The sequence below is a fragment of the Mycteria americana genome, chromosome 1 (assembly GCF_035582795.1).
Source record: "Mycteria americana isolate JAX WOST 10 ecotype Jacksonville Zoo and Gardens chromosome 1, USCA_MyAme_1.0, whole genome shotgun sequence".
Taxonomy (NCBI): Eukaryota; Metazoa; Chordata; class Aves; order Ciconiiformes; family Ciconiidae; genus Mycteria; species Mycteria americana.
Genome location: NC_134365.1, coordinates 37,387,019 through 37,406,880, shown reverse-complemented (window position 1 = coordinate 37,406,880; position 19,862 = coordinate 37,387,019). Strand labels below are relative to the sequence as shown.

The 19,862-nt window shown below is 40.1% G+C and overlaps 1 protein-coding gene across 8 annotated transcripts in view; it reads right to left on the bottom strand.

Annotated features, from left to right (window-relative positions):
* The window catches only part of MON2 (MON2 regulator of endosome-to-Golgi trafficking), a 121,496-nt gene extending 104,503 nt beyond the window's left edge, over positions 1-16,993 (bottom strand). For 6 of the 8 annotated variants that reach the window (XM_075494776.1, XM_075494733.1, XM_075494762.1 and 3 more), the window contains exons 1-2: positions 16,742-16,992; positions 1,387-1,450 (exon numbers count right to left, since the gene is read on the bottom strand). In XM_075494776.1, the coding sequence (XP_075350891.1) occupies positions 1,387-1,450; positions 16,742-16,852 (175 nt within the window). In that variant the 5' untranslated portion in view covers positions 16,853-16,992. Of the gene's footprint in view, positions 1-1,386; positions 1,451-16,741 lie in introns of all 8 variants that reach the window. The other 2 variants (XM_075494725.1, XM_075494783.1) reach the window with 2 other exon arrangements.
* Between the last annotated feature and the right edge of the window lie 2,869 nt (positions 16,994-19,862).

The window sequence follows — 19,862 nt, the reverse complement described above, 5'->3', positions numbered from 1 at the left end:
TGGAATGTTAGGATAATGTGCAGGCAAAGTATATGTTCCCCTCTGTTCTGCAGTTTCTTACTGGGAAAAAAGTTATTATCCTATTAGCAAAGATTAACTAATCAAAATAACTTTTACGACCTGCTGGTTTTCCAAACCTCATAACAACAAATCTGAGCAGTTTTTTTGATGAATGAAATAAATACTAACTACATTCTAGTTTAAACCTTCCAAAGGAAAAGTACTTAGAAAATCTGACCAACTACCAGAAAGTGTTCCCTCAAAAAAATAAAACTAAAGACTGCCTATCCATAGCCAAAATAAATGGTCTTTCACATCTCTTCACTTTGAAATGAAGATTAAAAAACAAAGAATTTTGCAGGATTACAAACTAGCTTTCTAAAATATAAAGTTCTTTACACAATCATATGCCAAAGAATGTTGACAGCTTCCCAAATGGCTAACTAGAGATTTCTCTTGTTCATTTGTGTATTTTGATATAGCTGACATTACCTGGCATAGTTTTCCCACTTATGTCAGCATTCATGACAGCAGTAAAAACAAAGAAAATAAACAAATAAAAAAAGAGGCATTAAAGTGAAATATTGAGGGGTGGGACTGCTACTTCAAATAATTCTAGAAAGTGCCTCCTTACCAATATCTGATTTACGTACCTCAAAACAAGAAAGAGTTTTACATCTATTTCATTTGGACCTTTCAAATAATTTAGCATTTTAAGGGTTTTGACTACAGCTGGGGTAGATGCTCAAGTATTAATACAGGGACATTCAAATCTGGCCAAAGGCTTTACCGGCAATTGGCAAGAAGCCATCAACTTACACGCTATTTAATAAAGCTGAAGAAAGTCAGAGATACTGTTTTAAGCACTTACAAAGCTGCAACTCACAAGATATCTCCTGTCCCTCAAGGCAATGGTACATCTTAAATTGAATGACCTTGTCTTAGATTAAGATGGATTTTTGCCTGCCAGGTACAAGTCTCCAAAGGCTAGACTCTCATACTAAACACACAGATGAGGACCATACCACAGAACTCCACACAGAGCACTCAACAACAGCTGTGGTCAACGTGGACAGTGAATAAAACATTGAGAATTTGGAGTCTAAGCACTTCATGCAATTTTTCTAAGTGGATGATTACTTTTGTAGAGCTACAACTGAAAACGGAGACCTTCCTCAGCATCAGTACAGCACTAACATGAAACAGCAGCAGTATTAAAAAATTCTCATGCTACTGGATTTTTTGCTAGATGCCCAGAAGTAAAGCTTCACTGATATAGCACACACTAAAAGATACGTAAGATTATTACACATATCCAAGACATCTTTTTAATATTTTGATCTGTACCCAAAGTTTATTTTTCCCCATTGCATTGCAAATAATTACCTGCCAAAATATCAGTGTTCCGTGCAGCTATTGTTTTCACTTTTATTATTCCTGATTCAGCAGCCTGGAAGAGAAGAAAATAAGTAGTTTAGATGCTATTTCATACATCAATATCTGGAAAGAAATAAGAATACTGAAGATAAATAAAAATGTATAGTCTCAGAGGAAAAATGTTTTTGTAATGTTTTCAGTAAGCAGAGCTAATGCAGAATGGAAATCTTTGTAGCTTCTGGAATTCCTTTCCAGAATTCCACAGGAAGGGGTATATTCTGTGGTTCAGAATTTTTAGAAATCATGATTCTCATCATATTACTTTCCAGTCCTATGAATGTGTGAAAAAAAAAAATTGCTAGTAAACAAGAAAACTGTTACATAGTCTCTGTACAGTTTCAAACAGTGAACAATTACCATGATATATAATCTGTCACATTCATGGGGTTGAAATGCTGAAGAAACTGAGAACATCAGTAATTATATCAATGCTTAATACTTAACGCTTAAGCAATGAAATCCAGCTAATAAACTGGATGTGGTACATGACACTTGAATATTATTATTACTGTTCTTCCAGTCGGGTAGCAGTGTTTTCTGTTTGAAAGCTAACACACTAACAATGACTATGAGAATGAAACTCATTTTCCCATGGATTTTGTATCCTCAATGCCCTACACAAATTATCCCAGGGCAGTACCACAACGAAGCCTTCCTAACAATACTCTCCGTTCTTCCTGACATGCCATAGAATCCATACCAAGAGTTCCTCCCCTTTCCCAGTAAGTATGACCTGACAGACCAACAGCATCCTCCTCTCCCTCGTGCACCCCTTCAGCGGGACCTGGGGCTGCAGACGTGCAGGTTAGGGGATGCGTGTGCACAGACTGGCTGGACACCGACCAGGTGCTGCAGAGCCGAGCAGCCCACCAAGGAGAACACATACTGCTGTGAGGGAACAGCAATTCTCTCTTCAATTGTCCACAAACGCTTCCCAGCATAAATCACTAAAGTCATGTCCTCTAATGAAATCAAGCCAAACTGAAATAACATTGAGGCTTTGCATTTCAAAATTACAATTTCTGACAAGTTTTGTGTAAAAAAGAAAAAAAAGCAAAACAACAAAAAAACCCGCAGAATACATTGCAAACGGCTCCTTTCCATTTTTTAGTTCCGTTAATACATTATAAACCTCTGGAAACAACTAAAGAAATCACGTTCAATACACTGCGCGCCAAAATAAATGCAACAGATTTTCCCAAATGATAGGACACATTACTGGAAAATACTATTGTGCCAAATTTCAAAGTACATATCCCCTTTTAGTTTAGCTTCATATTTCTGTGTACTTCCCATATTTCCATTTTTCCTCTGATACTACTATTTAAAGTGTGCCGTCACTACATAAAGCAGATTAGAGAAGCAGACAAGCTGTGGCAGCAGAAATATGAAAACAAGAGTACATGAAGTTCTACCAAGTAGTAATATTCCTCCCCCATCAAAACACTAGTCCAACAAGATTTCCCAGAAAATCAGGTTAAGATGACTGTACAAATTCAAAATCAAATATTTTAATTAAGATTTGATAAATATATTTCTCAAAATAGCTAAATTAGAAATGTGGTACTGAAATTTTCAACTTTTTTTTTTTTTTTCCTCATTTTCCAGCACAAACATAGAAAGACTAAACACTGCCTTACCATCATTGAAGAGATTCATGAAATTCTGGGGAATTATTTCTGGGGAAATATTATTATTATCTTTGCTGAATATAGTGTTTCTACTTTAAAAATACAGACAGAATAATATCCACAGTGCCTGAACTAACATACAATGTGCCCAAATGAGCACAAAGCGACATGCAAATATATCTTTCGCATAATTAAAATGAGGAGTGCCAAATGTAGTTCTCATTTATTTTAACTACCTTAACTTACTGTGTTGAAGTGTCTGAGTTTTAAGTCAACTCCCGATCTTCCTCAGTTATAAATTCTCAGCTAATTAGGGGGTGGTCTTGTCACAACAAATTGTTCCTATTAATTAATATGAAGGATTTGTCACAGTCCAACTTCAATTACCTTCAAACTAAACCTCATCACATCTACCAGCAATCGATTTATTTCTTGCCGGGAGTGACAAACTCACTCTGAATCAAAGAAATATTAAGCCTGTCCACATGTGCGACATTTGCAAACACCGTGTACTCTGCACAAAGAAGGAAAAAATTATTTCCAACATAATGTCTCCAAGTTAGTTGTTTCCATGCTAGCTTTATATAAAATAGCATATATTTTTTAAAAACTAAGGTAAAACAAACCAACAGCTATTAGACTTTTTACTGCCACTCAGAATATAACAGATAGAACTTCCTATATCTCATGGAGAAAAACTATGATTATCTGCATTATGCTTTGCTTTCTATTTAGAATCCCAATTCAAAATGTTTACAATTAAAAACTAATTACACTGCATACATCCTACCACAAACCCCAATACTCCACTATATATGTCAAAAAGACCACATATTAACATTTACAAAAAATTACCTCAGCTCATCACAAATAACCAAGAGAAAAAAATGAGACTATACACAATTATCTGGCTATTCCTTTTACATCAATATAAAAGTGTATTTGGATTGCACCAATTTAACTTGGCAAGTTAAAAGAGATATTAATAGATACTAAGTTTACAAATTTACATCAATTTGAAACTACTACAGCACTCTCCAGGACACTGCTCCATTTGAAAAGGATCTTATAAAAACACTAATCAAGGAGATGGCCAGCATCATACTGTGTATTTATGGGTACAAATACGATAATTTACTTTCACACAAATATAAGGCACCATGTTTTTAAAGCAGTTACCACTTTTAAAAGTAACATCCGTTTCCCTTAGCACCACAGTTAATAGTAGTCTAATGAGCAAGTTATCTTTTTAATTTTGAAAAGAAACTAATACACATAATTCCTGTAACATAACAAAGCTCAAGTGTACCTGAAACCTTCAGTCAATTAGATTTCCTATTCTACTACTTTAGTAACTGTGAAATGAACTGAAATAAAATGTCTCAGACACACACTTGCCATTATTGGGGTTTGTTTCATGTTTCTCCTGAAGCAACTACAGAACTCAGTTTGGGGAGGGGAAATATTGATGAAGAACAGAAATTGACTCTCAGTGATAGCACATATTCAAGTCAATCTCTTCTGGATACTTTGATTTGCTTTTAAGCAAACAGTCAATAATCTCACAGCAAAATTCAAAAGGACCCTCCAGGCTCAAGTACTTGCCCCATCATCTTTCTGCTTCCTTGGAACTTACCAAGTATTTGCTGATGACATGGAAATCACCCTTCACAGAAATCAAAGTAAGGCAAATGGAGAATTTATGTACAAAAAAAAAAAAAAATCAAAACACACATAGTGCCGTTGCAAGTAAACTGAAAAGAAGCCTAGGCATAATATCTGCCTCCTGGCCTCGAAGTTCCTCTCCCAAGGTACAGTGCGACAGCAACATTCACAGCTCACCGAGAACCTCACCCTACAGCTACCTTATAGACAGAGGCTCTCTGCACAGGAGAGACCAGGATGTACAAATTCATAGACACTTTCAAACCCAGCTTTAAGAGTTTCTCAGATGCAAAACTCTTCCCCTCCTCACAGATTTCTCAGTCCTCAGTTCAAACAGGGAAGAACTTCAGCCTTCCTGTCATTAGATGCACAGTGCACATCTTCCAACAGCAGGCATGTGCTAATTTCCACTAAGGCTTGATCTAACTTTAAATATATTTTTGTATGAACTTCTAAATGTCATAGTATTGTTACAAAAAAGTAATAAAATAAAGAATTTCCACCGCTAATGCTCTGAATGACCATTTGTGTTTCAATTGTATGCTCAGAGCAAATTGCTATCTCCAGAGATACCAAAATTGCTGTAAGGTTTGCAGCTCCTACTACACAAGCTTTTGCTCTCTTCAAAAAAGAAAAGCATTCAGGTATGCTTTCAGGAATTATGGTCTGTGTTGGTATTTACACTACATTGTTTGCCAATCTTTTACTAAGATTGGCTGAGAGTAATATATGTCATCTATGGTCACTTCCACATCTATTACATAAAATAAAAAGAGCAATTTTTTTTCTATTCATCATTATCTGCCTTTCCAACTGGAACACTAACCCTATATCCAATAGTTTAGGTAAGAGATCTGCCTGGGTAAAGTACAGTTTCACTTCATTGTTATTCTGGCTTGCTTTGCAAAAGCACATTCTGGACCATTACTGTACTACTAAACTATTATTTGGAAAAGGACACACTCACAAAAAGCTCCACATTAAATGAACCTCATGAAAGCACTCAAGTATACCACATTTGTGTGAAAAAGCACTGTACTTGCCTTCTGCATTTTTATCTTCCTCCCCAGGAGTACAATCCCTGCTCAGACCCTTCTCTTTTATATATGCTCATTCTACCTGTGATTTAAACTGGTGAAATGCCAGTTCTGATCTGACAGTACTGGGCACTCACAGTGATTTATTATATTGAATGATTTAATGTATTTTGATTAGAGCTTGCTCACATTCTACTCGCTTGGAGCAAAGCCTACCAGCAGAGTCTCTGGGCCCGCCATAAAAGCAGATACAGGCAGGCAGTACCTGAACCACGTACTTAAGTCAACTGGACACATACAAGCCCATGCACGCAAAGGCCAATGTCATTGAAAGGCCACCCTCTATCAGGATCACGGTGACTGGGGAAGGTTATTGATGACTGGGGAGGGGCAAGCACCACACACATCTCAAGGGAGGGTATGGAAGAGCATCCAGAGCACTACAGACCAGTCAGCTTCATATCACTCCCTGGGAAGGTTATGGAACAAATAGTCCTGGAAGCCACTTCTAGGCACATGCAGGACGAGAAGATGACTAGGAACAGCCAACATGAATTTAGCATGAGCCTCACCAACCCAACTGCTTTCTATAATGAGATGATGGGCTGTGTGGGTAAGGGGAGAGTGCTACATACTTTATATGCTGACTATAGCAACGCCTTCGATGTTATCTCCAATTGTATCTTTATAGTCAAATTGGTGAGATATGGACAAGTGGACAGTAAAGTGGGTAGAAGATTGGCTGAAAGAGTCATTACAAATGGTATAAAGTCCAGCTGGTAACCAGTTACTAGTGGTGCTCCTCAGGGACGGATACTGGGGCTAAGACCATTTAACATCTTTATTAGCAGCCTGGATAAAGGTATAGAGTCTGCGGACAAATATAAAATTCAGAGTACTGTTCAGCATTCTGGGGGGAGTGTATGTGTGTATTCAGAGGAACCCAGATATGCTGAAAAATGGGCTGCTACGAACCTCATGAAGTTCAACAAGGGCCAGTGCAAAGTCCAGCCCCATGCACCATTACAGACTGTGGGCTGGCTTTGCAGCAAATGACCCAGGGTCCTGGTGGACAACAAAGTGGAACCAAGAGCCAGCAGTGAGCCCTTGCAACAAAGGTGGCCAACTGCATGCTGGGCTTTATTAGCAAGAACATAGGCAGCAGGTCAAGGGAAGGGAGTATTTTCCTCTCTTTGGCTCTTGCGGGACTGCTGCTGGAGTAATATGACCAGTTTTAGCCTCCCCAGTGCAAGAAAGACATTGACATGATGAAGCAAGTTCACTGGAGGTCTACCAGGACAGCTGGGGGATGGAGAACAATAGATAAGGAGATGCTGCGAGAGCTGCGCTTGTTCAGCCTGAAGACAACAAGACTAAGGGGAGGGCTTGTTAATGGCCACAGCTTCCTAAAGGGAGGCTGCAGTGAACATGAAGCAGTTTGCAATCACTGTTCAGATCTGTGCTCCATCCTGGATATATGTACAAGCAGAGAAAGAAAGCAGGAAACACTGAAAGCAATAATGCTCCTTTCAAATCACTTCATATTCTACAATTCCTGCACAAGTTTCTCACTGTAATTTTTCTTCTATGGAATCTTAGCAATCATGGTAAAATAGTATTAATTTTCCTATAAATTGAAAATTGTATTTTGGTAAACCACTTTCACTATCACAAAACCTTCAATACAAAACCAGCTACAGTTTTCCAATTTTTTAAGTTTGGAATGTGTGATTTACGTGAATTGTTGAACAGCCTGATTAACTTTTTTTTTTTAAATCAAGAAATTAATATATTTGCTGGTTTTGTTTGTATTACCTTTATTTAGCATATAAAGAGAAGAAATTGCAAACAGACCATCAGTCTCGATTCATATACAAAGTAGTTTCTTCAGCTGTTCACACTTTACCTGAGACAGAAGCAAAATTGCTCTGGTTTATTCTAGATCATGATCTACTTGTACTTAATGAAGGAAATAAATAGTGTACATTTCTAATCCCAACAACAGACACAACAGTTGAAGATACCAAACTCCAACTCCTGCTAGACTTGACTCTAACTCAAGGATGGTGCCATTTTCAATTACCAGAGCTCCAATGTTTTGAGAAAAATAAAAGCATTAACTGATTCTATTATACACTTTCTCCACCAATTCAAGATTTATGATATTGCAGGTTTTTGTTTTTTAAAAACACACAACCTTGTTCATTTCCAGCTTTAGTGCAACTGTATTAGTTGCCCTCATATTAAAAGTGCTCTTTCACTTGACAGGAGTGACTACTTCTCTGGTCCATTAATCTTCTGAAATTGTCAGTTTGCAATATCAGCAGCCAATTCAGAATCCTGAAGGTTAACCGTCAATAATGCCAGGAGAGATTCCGGTGTTATCTAAATTGCTTCAGAGCTGTTGCCTCTGGAGGTACCTCGCTTGATGTGAATGTGGAGGTAAAGATAATGAAATGCAAATATTTAATACCAGGAGTTTTCATTCAACAATGAAAATATTACACCTCAGCTGAAAAAAACATCACATATAAATCAAGAGAAAAAAATCAGAATAAATAACCTAAAACAACTCATTACTGAACAGCACTGATGTAGACAAAAAAAAAGCTAACCAAGACTTGATACAGAAGTGTGCTGGTTTTGGCTGGGATAGTTAATTTTCTTCATAGTAGCTAGTATGGGGCTATGTTTTGAATTTGTGCTGAAAACAGCGTTGAGAACACAGGGATGTTTCAGTTACTGCTGAGCAGTGCTTACACAGAGTCAAGGCCTTTTCTGCTTCTCACCCCACCCCACCAGCAAGTAGGCTGGGGGTGCACAAGGAATTGGGAGGGGACACAGCTGGGACAGCTGACCCCAACTGGCCAAAGGGATACCCCACACCATATGGCATCATGCTCAGCATATAAAACTGGGGGAAGAAGAAGGAAGGGGGAGATGTTTGGAGGGATGGCATTTGTCTTCCCAAGTCACCGTTACGCGTGATGGAGCCCTGCTTTCCTGGAGATGGCTGAACACCTGCCTGCCCATGGGAAGGAGCGAATGAATTCCTTGGTTTGCTTTGCTTGCATGCACGGCTTTTGCTTTCCCTATTAAACTGTCTTTATATCAACTCACAAGTTTTCTCACTTTGACCCTTCCAATTCTCTCCCCCATCCCACCGGGGGAGCGTGAGCAAGCAGCTGGGTGGTGCTCAGTTGCCAGCTGGGATTAAACCATGACAAGAAGAAATACAACCAATTAGCAACAAACTCTTAAGTTATACTTCTCTCTTCCACAGTCAGATAGAATCAGGACGTACCCTGTATTTTATATTATAAATTATATTTTATATGTAATATATACACTATATATTTTATATAGATAATATTAATATATAATATTTTTAATAAATGTAGTGCATGGATACTTTGAGACAACCCACATCAGCCATTAATGGATTTCTGAATGATCTGTCAAGTACAACACAACTGATTAGAAATCACTGAATTAGAGCACTTGACTTTTCATTACATACTTTTGTCACAACAATCATGATTCTCCATTAAAAAAACCCAACAACCTGTTTCAGAGCTTTAGGAGATTTACACTTGAAGTTCAAAACTAATTTTGCCTTCAGCTTGTTCATCAGAACAGATGGGACCAGGAAACTCCTGAGGCTTTGCCACAAATACTATATTCAGTCACCCAGTCAGAGACAGCATTGCCTGTTTGCCTGGCACTTGGTAAAAAGAAACAACAGTCGACAGTTTGGGCACTAGTTGAGACCTGGAGTCACCAAGAATTTCCAACTTCTGCTATAGGTTTCCTGTATAATCTTCAGGAAGCCATAGGAGGCAAATGGGGATTCAACTAGAGATTAAGATGCACAAATATAAATATGTAGACTCCCATTACAATGGAGATTTAGTCTCTACTGAATGCTCCTTAATTCTTAAAGCCTCTCCTTAAGCTAATTCAGCTGACCTGCTAGCAGGGGCTCAGTACAGAGGTCTAAGGTTAGATGTCTGTATCCGAGACAACTACATGCAGACAGCAGAAGACCCCATCCCTCTTCTGGACCGGCTGCTGGAAGCCAAGGAAGAAACATCGATGTATCTCAAGTGACAAAGATACCTAATGTGTAGGCAACAGACTGAATCAATCCCCTGGCTACAAGATCCTCTGAATAGCTATTTGGCTCTATTGACAGTTTTTCCATAAAAAAATGAGCCTGCACAATCAATGAAGGGAGCTTAGACACTAAAAGTTAGGCACCTTAATCCTGCACTGAAGTCTGACTTGAAAAGTTTAGGGATAAACTGAGATACAGAAAATTTTATTCATTTTTTTTCATTCATTAAATTGCAAGATATTACATGATGGAAAAATTGGGTCTATATGCATGATGTGAATCATTTTGAACACATGACGTTCCTTATCAAAGACTAAAATGATGACATGAAATTTAGGATTTATAATAAATCTTGAAGCTTAGAACACATTTGAAGAGATGACAGTCCCCTAGAAACATAACAGTACACTTTTAAAAATATAATTTTGGAAAAATACTACAGTACATAGATCAATATTGAATAAAAAAACCTGCAAATTAATGGATTCCAAACATGAAGCTAGCAGACATGGCAATTCATAAAGATCAGGAATTATAAAAGGAACTGTAGGAAATATTAGGGATCAGCTGTTTCAAGTTCCCAGATCAGCTAAGGGCTGGCAACTAAAGAATGCTACAGAATAATCTCCAGTCACATGCACAAAACACATGCTTGAGTGCAAGCTGCCTAGTTATGACAATCTGCATTTTACAGAGCATAGCTTCTACATTTCAAAAGAACCTTCAAATTATTAGTTAAGTGAATACCCATTAAAGAAAACAAAAAACTACAGTATTTGCATCCTTCCGAACTAACGCTGTGAAGACCTGAAAATTAACCAACCTGGAAAGTTCCATGTAGGTTAAGTTCTCTGCAGGCTATAGTATTGGAATTATTTAATCAATTTTAATCAAAAAATAAAGCAGAAAACCCCCAAATGTGGTCACTCCTACAGAAAATGGTCTACATACAAGATTTGTTCTTTGCCAGGTTCATTTGGCTCATCTTTTTACTGCAAGAGTAGCACAAATGCAGAGCTCTCAGAAACCATTCAATGCTAGTAATACATCAAGTGACTCAAATGCCCAAATCACAAGGCATTTTAACACATCATTTTCTTTCTTAGCCTTCTCCAATTTGTGTACTGCACTACATTCAACAGATTTTCTGAAATATTGTTCCTGTTACAGAACAAACAGCTAATATTCACCCATCATTTTTTTTAACTGTTCCTTCCAGTTGCATTAGGAATCCTAATGATCACTTCGACGTTATAAACCTAATTAACTGATCTGTATCTTTTTAACATATGTTTAAATTTTGCAATATCCTCATATTTAGTTTCATACAGCTACCCAGCGACATCAGAGGGGTTCCCTAAAAGGACAAGCTTCCCCACTAATTTTTTGGCATTAGCCCCAAGATGTGTTCAGGATCAGCATATCATTCCAAAATGAGAATGATTTAACCCAGGGGATAAAACTGTCACATATTTCACTCAGTGCAGACAGGAGTGGACTCCAAAGGAAGAATGTATGAATAAAACCTATGTTCACAGAACACAACAGACAGCCCTTCAGAAGGGGTGAATCCTATCTCTTGGCTCTGCTAGCCCATGCCACTTCTACTGTAATTAAATAATTTACAGTTTGCTTTATGCAGAAGTCACTCAAATCTGGATTCTTTAACTTTTACCCACAGGATTTTGTAAGGCTACTTGCCTGCAAGTAGAGATACTCATAAAAGAAGGAAAATAAGACTGCAAAATTATATTCTATTATTCTTCCTAGATACATCAAATTAATTTACAATACAGTTTCAAGAATAAGTTTGTATGCCAAAGGCATACACAACTCAATAAATACTTAAACAAAAGCAATGCTGCTGTTTCAAACAAAGGCCTGCAAAAGAAACAGTACAGAGAGGCTATAAAAAGGTATCTTTCAGGAGTCTCAAGAGAGCACTTCAACTGACCAAAGTATTCAAAGCTAAAACTGTGCTGCTCTTCCAGGTTGAGGGAAGTTGAACACTATTTCTTTTCCAGCCCTACTATTCCAAATTACTGCAGCAGCAAACATCTTAAAACATACAGTTCCCTGCAATCCATGACACAGCTGCTAAGCAGAGGGCACACCCCGTCCTGCAACACGTCTAGCTGATCCTGCCGTGGGCAGATGCAGTCCCTGCCTGCCCCAACCCTGCCTGCCCTCTCCGACCAGCACAAGTGTGCCTGTAACGGTGCAAGGAGCCGGGTAAGTGTTAATTTTTTTTCCTGTGTTTTTTTTAAGCTCATTTTGCTTTTACTGCTGTTTAAAAGTCAAGAAGAAAACTGAGCCAACATAGAGACTACAAGCCTACTAGAAAGCCGAGACTGCTGGACTGGATCTGTGTAAACAAGGAGTTATATCTGACTGGAATTCAGGCTGAGAAGAAGTTTTTGGGTATGTTTATTTTCTCTTGATTATTTCTGCTAAATATTTATATTTTCCCCTTGTATGTCTAAGGTTTCTTACACAGTAACATTATCAAACCAAATCAGATGCAGCTTACAGAACAGTATTTTCATTCAGTAATAAGAAACAGCAGGTAACCTATTTAGCACACTGAACTATTTTCAGTTTTGTGGTAAAACAATATTCTGACTCCAGTTCACTAAAGAGAGCACTGTCAGCTTCCCACATACCCAGCACAGGATACTGAAACTCCAGTCACTAGCAGGTTAAGATAGTCTATAAAGCTTCATGTGTGTGCCACACAATTCAGTCCAGAATTAGAAGCTAAGCGTCACAATGCTCTAATACAGAGCAAAGCTTAGGGCCCATCGTATTAAAAACAAGGGTACAACGGCCAAGTGGTATTGTTTTCTAGGAGAAATGTCAGATTCCTTAAGATAACATGAGCATGACTTACGCCGGTACCAAAGACTGCTTCATCCTCTGTAATTTCAAGCTCCAAAAGATACTGTTTAATTTATGTTTGCCCTGAGAGCTTCTATCACATCCCTGGTTGGTGTCTATTTTTTATAACTGAGAAATGGAAATATATTGTGAAAATAAGAATACATTTTTCAGCAATGTCATTATTTGTATATCTGCCAATATAAACACTTTTGGCACATCACAAACATAACTATAAAACTACTCTTTGGTCATAGTATATAGCTTTCATGCTTAGTATGCTTCTGTAGTCGGTGCTGATCTGAGGAAGTATCACACAGGATTTATCCACCTATCAAACAGAAACAGTCAAAACCATCTAGCAACAAACAGACATGGGTTTGAAGTCTAATAGTAACTGGTATTCCCCACACCCTTAAGAAAAATAAGTCTAGCACATTAGTTAATCCCCAAACATCGTCAGCAATACCATTTCAAACCCACAGATTCTTTCTGCAGTTCCCATTCTCAATGTATTACGTGGCACCACCTAGGAAAATCCTACTCGGGTATTATTTGTCACACAGAGCAAAGATGAAGTATGGATTGCTTTGGGGCCAACAATACGTTCTGTTATTTCTTAGTTAAAAGTTCTAACTAAGGGGAAGGAAGTTCGCCACATATTTGTGTCATAAGTTTAACATTGGGAGAAACTCAGTAATTTCAATGTTTCTTAACAGACTATCAGAAAGACAGAAAAAAACTCAGAATCCACTGTTGTGACTGAACTTACCACTACATGATTTCCACCTAAATGTGACCTACTAAGAAAACTTCACAGACTCAGAAGTGATAGAAAAATATGAGATGAAAGTGCTTAAAACAGTGAGGAGTGTGAGTTCCATTTCCAATAAGGGTTTAAGACCTTGCTTCTAGCTCCTAACTGAGGCTAAGACCTAAATCCCACAGTCTGTGGGATCCCACAGCCGGCTGTCCCTTTTTCTGCTGCATCCACACCCCCTCCACCCCCCTAAAAAATTTAAAAAAAAAAAAAAAAAAAAGTCCAATAAAGCTCTTCAGCTGTCATCTACCTGCCTGTTCAAAGAATCATTTAATATTGTTCTGGTCTCTCTGTACCTAATAGATATGGCATTAGTTTGTAATAACATATGCATTAGAAATCTTTAAAAAGGGAAAACTAAAACCCTATTTAATTAAAAAAAAAAAACACAGGCTCTATTTTTCTATCATACCACTTTCTAACTCCTTACAATATTGATTAAAAAAATAGTCGCTCAAATTGATCATTTGAGCAACAAGTAGAATTGAGAACTACACTACTACTTTTATCAGCAGCAAACATATCAGCTAAATTAATTTTGCAGAATTTTAACAGTATTAATACAAAAAATCAAAAAAACAGAATAGACAAATGGTTGTTATCATCAGACATTTTAAAAAATAGCTGTGAGCAAAATTTTAGATTACGTCAGAAACTGAAAATATTATTAGAAGCAGTTTAACTTCATAAAGTACCTATCAAATCTAACAACTATGATACAGCTCATAACTATTAATTTTGGACTAGGAGTTTTTCAATAGCTTTATCACAGTATGATAAGTTTATTAAGTGACATGGAAGCATACACATCAGCTGCAAGATAAACTCATAAATTACACTGCATGTGGTAGTGATGAGAATAGTCTAGTTACACTGGAATTAAAAACGTGAGATTATAAGTAGTAGGAATTTGTTTTAAAAAGCCTGTGTTTAAACATGGTTTAAAAAGCTGGTGCTGTTACAAATCAGTAAGAACATGCCATTCCTCTGATCACTCTAGCCAAATCTAATCATGATCAGACCAAATGCATGCAATGAAAATACCTGTTTAGCAGTTGAGATTTGACAGAAAAGGACACCCGTTTCCTTTAAAACTAGAATTTTAAAAAAATGCCTTCCAGAAGTGAGGAAGTAAGATCATTTCCTGCAACTGTATCATACATCCTACTAGAGGACTGCTCTCACCTCAGACCTCTCTGTAAGAGCCCACAACTCATAGCAGAAAGAGTCCCACCTCTTTACAAACACCTTCCATAAACCTACCCAAACTCCAGACAACTGTGAAGTGTTTTTAATGAAGTACGCTATGCAAATTGCTTATGTAAATAGAGATGTAAAAGGGAACAACACAGAAGTCATACTTACACAAGAATACGATAAGAATGCTGAACAAGTATCAAGAACCGCACATGCAGTGGTTCCTCTAACCTTCAGCATGGCAAATATAATGAAGCATTACTAAAAAGACTAGCTTAAGAATTACATTGCCCATCTCCTTTGTAGATCTTGAAGAAAGTAAACATTAACATAGTGGGGAAACTTGTTCAGAAACCAAACAACTTACTCAGAGTCACACAGTAACACACAGAGAAAGTGGAAGCGGCACCCCCGCCTACCTCCAAAACACACACACACACACAGATTTCTTTTCCATTGACCACAACTTTTTCTCATTTACATGTGACCACATGCAATTTCTCAGAACTGATCACAACTTTCTCTTGTTTTTCTGTGATCACTCACAATTTCTCAAACACACTGCCATTCCTCTGCAACCTATAATCATATACAACATGCTCTGCTACAGCATGACGCTTCATGCCTTTCAAAACAAGCACAGTCATTAGCTTCAATTCATCTGTTCAAGTGTGTAATACTTCATACAACATTAAATGTGCTATCACTTAATTGGAACTAAAGTCACATTACATATGTAATTCCTTTCTTCCAAACTGACGGAGTCTTTACCATATTTTCCATGTACCTTTCTGGTTCTGCAGCTTAATCTCAGTTAACATATTAGTATTTTTCCTCCCACTACTGCGTAGAAAAAATATTTTTTAAAATAGCAGGTGATAAACTACTGATAGGGAAAAAGTTAAACTGTGTAAACACACTAGAGAAACACACAGTTAAAGTCTACTTTAAATTAGAGAGAATTTCCCTTCAGTTAAAGTAATCCAGCTCATCAAGATTACTGAAGTCTCAAGCTGCACACAGAGTAAACTGAGGTTTGAAAAATAAAACATGCAATCCTACTGACATAAATGTATTAATGGAATTTTTTAAAAGGGAGAAAAAGTAACCTAAACTTCTCTGACTCCCAAGCTTCCTCGGCTGCAACCATACCATTGGAAAACCACATAACCCCAAAATCGCAGAGCACGCTAGCAATCACCTGCGATCCACACAGTTAATACCAGCAGACACAGATGTGCAATAGTGAGAAATAACGTACGCCGACTTGGGAGCCACACTTCGGAAAGCGTGTGCATGCCTTACACGGCTAAGACACAGACATGAAACGAGCTTTGCGAGGCCCCGCGCCCCCAGGCGCTCCCACCGCAGCCGGAGGGCGGCCGTGACCCGGCGGGGGCAGAGCACGGCCCGCCCCGGCGGGGCCGCCCCCCCTCGCCCACCGGCCAGCCGCTACCGAAGCGCCGGCCGACGGGCACTCGCTAGGTGCCTGCCCGCCGGTGCGCCGAAACCCTCAGCACCCAGCCCTGCGGGCCAGCTGCGTGAGGAGATGCCAAGACAGCCAAGCCAAACTTTGTCTTTCTCCCCCGGGAGGACGCCGGGGGTGAAGCGGGGCTGCCCCCGTTTTGCCCCTGTCAACAGATGATCCATCTCCCCAGCCCCACTCCCTGAGCTGAACTAGCCCGGCCCACGTCCCCTGCCTCGATAACGCTCTAAAAAGAACAACCCACACGCAAACACGACAGGCAAAGCCACGTCTCGGCACAGACAGCGCTCGGCAACCCGCGGCCATGAAGGACGGACCTCACCGGGAGCGGCACCGGGCTGAGGGCGCGGGGGCACGGGCACGCCGGCAGCCTCCGCTCCGGCCGGGCCCCGCGGCGAGGGAGGCCCCTCCGGAGCGGCGCCCACCGCCCGGCCCGGCCCGGCCCGTCTCAGCTCAGCTCAGCCCGCCTCTCACCTCCTTGACGGGGGGGAATTTTTTCCGGCACTCCAGGCTCAGGCCCCGCAGGTCTCCCTGCATGTTTTCCAGCAGCTTCTTCACGGCTTCGGGGCTGCTGGTCCCGGACATGGCGCCGCCGGGCCGGCCCCGGGCCGGGCGCTGTTCCGAGCGGGCAGGGGCAGCGCCTCTCGCTCCGCGGCCCCGGCCGACACGTCTGCGCCCGACACCGGAACCCGTCAGCCGCGGCTCCGGCCCCTTCCCCTCCCCCGCGCCGCCGCCGCCGCGGCCCCCCCGCTCCCACAATCCCGGGCGCGGCCAGCGCCGCGCGTCAGGCCGCTTCCGCACACGGGGCCCGGGGGCGGGGAGAGCGGGGGCCCGCCGGGAAGCGGCACCCGGCCCCAGCCGCCCGGGCCCGGGTTGGGCCGGAGCCCCTGTGTTGGTCCTTCCCCGCTGTGTCACTGAAGCCACGCCGGGCCGGCACGAAGGGGCAGGAGGCGACGCTGGGGCCCGGGCCGAGGGGGGCCGCCACCGCCGGCGAGGTGCCGGCGGGGAGGGGACGAACTGCGGCCTTGGCGGAGAGTAGCTGGGGCGGGGGGTGGTGAAGACCCGTGGGCTCGCCGCAGGTCACCTGCAGGTGCTCTTCAGCAGCCACCACCCCCGCCGAGCGGCTGGAGGGGTCCCCTCTCGCCGAGTCCGGCTCTCGGGGGGGAGGTCGGCGCTGAATGCGGTTTAAAAAAACCAAAAAGTGAGGCAGACTGCTATGTTTTCCTTGTGAATCGTGAGGTTCTTTGCTTTCTCCTGTGGGAGTGAAGGTTTGTGCCCTTCGCGACCCGCGCGTGTGTGTACGCAGCTTTCCAGGGTTTTCTCCAGGCGAAGCCAGGGTGAATCCTTCGCCGAGAAGTTTAAGATAAACACAGGCAGGGCAAAAAGAGGGGACAGGGTGGCAGTCGGGTCTCGGGTACCTTCCTTGTCACCAGCAGCTGCTTAGCAGTGTCCCTCTGAAATCCAAAAGCTTTTCAACCAGCTCTTTTTAACCCGTTTCAAAAGCAGGCAGCCAAACAAGGAGCATAAAATGTTCAACCACTGTCTGTTGCTTGTAGTAATGCTCCCTGTGCAACTGCAGCCACGGCAAAGGCTTCCCTCGCAGCAGCCTGAACGCTGCCTGGGAGCTTCCTTCTGGAGGACACCATTCATCGTCGAACAGTTAACTTTTCACGAAGGTTTTGGTCTCTGTTGCAATAATTATTTCTCCATATTCTGCTCGGTGTAAATCCTGTACTGCGGTGGCTGCCTCCCTGTAACGCAGCGTGGTTCTGTTGCTCTTCTATAAACCCAGGGAGCTGGAAAACATTCTTGAGTTTCTACAGCCTGTAGTTTTTAAACTTGGGAATCTTGAAAAAAAATTATGAAGAATCAGAACGGAGAATAAATTTTTACTGCCTTACTATTTGAAATAATTTTATTTTAAATAATGGCTTTTCTTCAGACTTTCCTGAAAGTCTTCAGTCTTATTCAGAGAATGTTCTAGATTTCTTTTTATCTTTTTGTGTGTGTATCTTGTCATGAAAAAGGGAAAAGAACTTTTCATAAATTTGAGCACCCCTACTTGTATGTTTGGGTTCATTTACTGTGACATATATTGCAAATCATATAGTAAACAGGCTCCCACTGGCGCAGCATTGTACATTGTACCTGTAGACATAAATCTTTAGGTGTGCTTTATGAGGCAAAAAGTGCAGGATTGCTTTCTAAGTAGTTTATTATTTTAAGATCTTTATTTTTACATCATTTTCAAATTACTGGCCGTTAACTTGACAGAACTGGATAAATGGATGTGAATTTTTAAAACGCCTGTAATACCAGCACAATTGAATTAGGTGGTCAAACTTTATGTGCTTTCAGACAAGGAATTAGGATTTCACCCGTGTGTTCAGTAAAATCAAACCTATGATTCTGTACCATTGTTATGCTTTCAAAATGCATTGGTCTGTCTATTCTCAAAAGCTTTGATTTTTGTACGCTTACTTAAAAAAAAAAAAAAACAACCAAAACAAAAAAAAACCAAGGCTGTTGTCTTCAGGAGAACTATTTACACGCCTAACCAATAAGCATTTTCCTAAGGGTTTTCTAAGTGCTTCCATTCTGGGCTCCAATCCCGATGGCAATTCACAGACCAGTCCAAATACCTTCATAAGAAACATGGATGATTTGCTTGGAGAATGAGTCAATTAATTATTGACTATGCGTAGCTATTTCTTAAGTAAGCTTTAATGATTTACTTCCTTTTTTGTTGTTTGGATGTTTCCACCTATTTACTGTACATGGTGAGCTGTTGGCATATTGGTATTCCCTGAATTTACTTGGCTGCCTAAACTAAAACGATTGAAATGTCTTGTGGAATGAGGGTCAGTAAACTGTTCTATAACACTGCCTTTCTTATGAAAAGGGAGCCAGCATTTTGGGTAGAATTTGTCTGAGTGTGACATCTGGAGTTAAAGCATCCCACTGTCATTATTATCCCTGTAATCAAAATGAGGAAGATGAGGAAAATTGTCATATGGCCATATTTGCCTGTTAACAATAGTGAGACAAGTAAGAAGAATTGAGATTAATCACATTTAAAACAAGCAAATCAGTATGTATTAGATTGTATGTGCATACTAATTTCCTGCAAATCTTACTGTTTTGTTTAACCAATCGAGGCTACCATAAACATTCAGTTTGGATGGGGAGCTACTCTTACATTGTGAATGCCTGATAAGTTAACTTATATGAAAGACAGGTGATGTTTTCTTTAATCAAGGCCATAGCAGTAACACCCTTCCTCACAGAGTAATGCCAATTTCTGAAGTAAAAGTACTGAGGGAATAGATGATTACTGCATTTGAGTAAAATCGACAACTTGTTGCTGTATGATTTTTTTGTTAAGGATTGTGTAAAAAAATTGTAAAAATATTTAAGAACAGTAGTGGTAAATATTTTGGAATGTAAACTATTACACTTCTTAGGAACAAATGTTTTATGTATTGTTTGTTTGTGTTGGAATTTATACTGTCTGTGTAAAATGATGGTTTCTTGAGAAAAAGTAGATTATTTAATAATGTTAATTATTTTTATCATATTAGCTTGTACCTGCTGA